This window comes from Mycetomoellerius zeteki, unplaced genomic scaffold, assembly GCF_001594055.1.
Source record: "Mycetomoellerius zeteki isolate Tzet28-1 unplaced genomic scaffold, Tzet1.0 scaffold19, whole genome shotgun sequence".
Taxonomy (NCBI): Eukaryota; Metazoa; Arthropoda; class Insecta; order Hymenoptera; family Formicidae; genus Mycetomoellerius; species Mycetomoellerius zeteki.
Genome location: NW_017256854.1, coordinates 389,509 through 392,093, shown reverse-complemented (window position 1 = coordinate 392,093; position 2,585 = coordinate 389,509). Strand labels below are relative to the sequence as shown.

The following is a 2,585-nucleotide window of genomic DNA, read 5'->3' as shown; positions in this document are numbered from 1 at the left end:
ATATATATATATATATATACATACATATATGTTCACCTCGAGCCTCAGTTGTTCTCAAGATTTTGACGTGATTAGTTGTCAGCAAACAATTTGAAATTCAACCGTAATAATCTTGATTACCACGTTTAAGCCGTAAGAATTGCATGTAAATTATTAAATCATCAAAATTTCAGTTTTATAACCTAATGTCAGGTGTCATTCTAATTTTAGGGATCTCATTTTATGATTTAGTCTACCTATGACACATCAATCTTTTCCTTTTTACTTTTCGTCATAGCTATCGGTTCATTATAATTTTATTGACCAGAATCAATCTTTTCTCATCTCGTCGAACGCAAAATAGACTTTGGTTATTGTTCATTGCTCACTAAATTCTCTCTAATTTCTTTTTATCAGATTCTCCATGACAAGCAATTATACGGTTTACTTTAATATTGCTTATTTCATACTTATTAGTCATATATACAAGATGTTCACCTTGATAACGATTTTTTATTTACATGTTCCTATTCGTACCCAGTTTGAACTACTTTCTACTATTTTCATTGTTTTCAACGTGTGTATATGAATATTTTATCTATGTAAATCAGAAAAAATGAAGAAACGTTCATGTATAAATTAAAATTTTTTTCCAAATTACATGGTATATAGTAAAATTGACGATAAAATGTATTAATTTACAGGTAAAAGACTAAAAGGTGGTTCTGAGTTCGATAAAAATTTCATACAATTCTTATTGTATAAGCATAAATTGAGTAACCACTAAAAACAGTACCTTTGACAATTCTATATATAATTTGTGAATATTTTATAGGCTATTTCAGACATTGTTATAACAGTGTATTCTCCTGCCGTTTTGCAAAAAGTGTTTAAAGCTGTTTAAGGGGGATAAAATAATAACGACAACCTTCCGTCATATATAATTTTCTTGATAAAGAATTTATGAAGATAGTAAAAAATTATATTTTTGTACAGGTGGATAAACTTGAAAGTTAATATGTTCGAAAAAATTTAAACTGTGAGAACTACGAAAAGAGTCCAGTGAATGTTACAATAAAATAAATTGAGAATACTTCTAAAGACTTCGGAATTTGAATTTTAAAAAAATGAGTTTTATATCACAAAATTTGCAATGTTTCAATCAGCATGAACGACCGCACAATGACACAAAAGAATTTGTATGCGAACAATGTTGTAAGATAATTTACGTAGTTCATGATTAATATTTTCAATGTTTTTGATAACTTTGTATTATCTCTGCAGTTATACTTTTTATCTTACCATTTTCATATCTGTTTTATAACAATCATCTTCTTTATTATTAAAGATAAGAAGTTTAAATCCTTGGGAAATTTGAAACAACATAATATAAACATACATACTGAAGTTAAGCTCTACAAATGCGGAACGTGTGGTAAAACGTTTAAGAGTAAATCTAATATGCGTTTTCATGAGAGAACACATAAAGGTGACAAACCTTGTCAATGCGACATTTGCGAAGCATCATTTAGGTTAGTACGTGAGACAAAACTTATACGAATTATTACATAATCACTTTACTTAAATTAATTGTTAACAGATGATAAATACTTTGCAGTCATCCTAGTAATCTATACAAACACAAGAAAACGCAACACAATGTACATATCAATTGTAAGGAATGTAAGGATGGTTTCAATACTGAACAGGATTTGTATGATCATGTAGACACGAAGCACATTAAAAAACCGTATAAATGTGAGATATGTTCAGCTACATTTGCACTTGCTAAATACCTTGCACAGCATACAAAAACACATAAAGGCGAGAAATTATAATTTTGCGAGGTACGCTTAACATTATCGTTAGTATTTTTTCTAATTATGTCTCATTTGACTGTTTCTATTTTTGCCTTTCTGTAATTATAAATGTGCTGTATTTAATTTTGCGGTAAAGACTTTAATAGAAAAGATAACAGAGATAGTCACTGTTTTGTACATATCGATAACAAGCCACATAAATGTTCGATGTGTGGCAAGAGATTCAAATTTAAAACATCACTCCAAAAACACATACACGATGAGGTCTTTCATGATATATCGCTTTAATTCATTAGCAGATTCACATTTGTCTTTTCTTTCTACTTTTGTTATATACTTATAATCATATTATTATAGATTATTGTAATATATCACAATACTTTTCATATATAAAAAATTATTTATTTTTTAGTGTCACACGAGTGCTACCATAATAGAGAACTAACCGCGACTGACAACAGAATAGACGATCAAGGACAGTTACGATTACTCTTAATAATAATGACGAACTGATGGTGAAAGAAGTTGAGAATAAACATGTAAATTTTTTACGAGATAAAATATATATATGATGGGAGATTTCCAGTAAATACCATTTTTCTAGGAGATACAATTGAACACTGTCTGACACAGGTGCATCGACGTGTGAAGTTGGCAATACATTCAGAACATAAAACCTTGCAATAAATTAATTTTTTTTTTAAATTTTAATTATTTACGTTTTTGTGGGATTTAAGGTAGTACACTCGCGAATTGAAAACAGAATTTCTTGAAATTGATGCTATA

The 2,585-nt window shown here is 28.6% G+C and overlaps 1 protein-coding gene across 1 annotated transcript in view; it reads left to right on the top strand.

Moving 5' to 3' along the window:
- LOC108721985 (zinc finger protein 253-like) overlaps positions 1-2,312 on the top strand; it is a 26,305-nt gene extending 23,993 nt beyond the window's left edge. Inside the window, exons 2-4 of the mRNA XM_018446846.1 lie at positions 1,328-1,511; positions 1,598-1,737; positions 2,212-2,312. Coding sequence (XP_018302348.1) covers positions 1,328-1,511; positions 1,598-1,737; positions 2,212-2,312 — 425 coding nt within the window. The remainder of the gene's footprint in view (positions 1-1,327; positions 1,512-1,597; positions 1,738-2,211) is intronic.
- Positions 2,313-2,585: the final 273 nt, after the last annotated feature.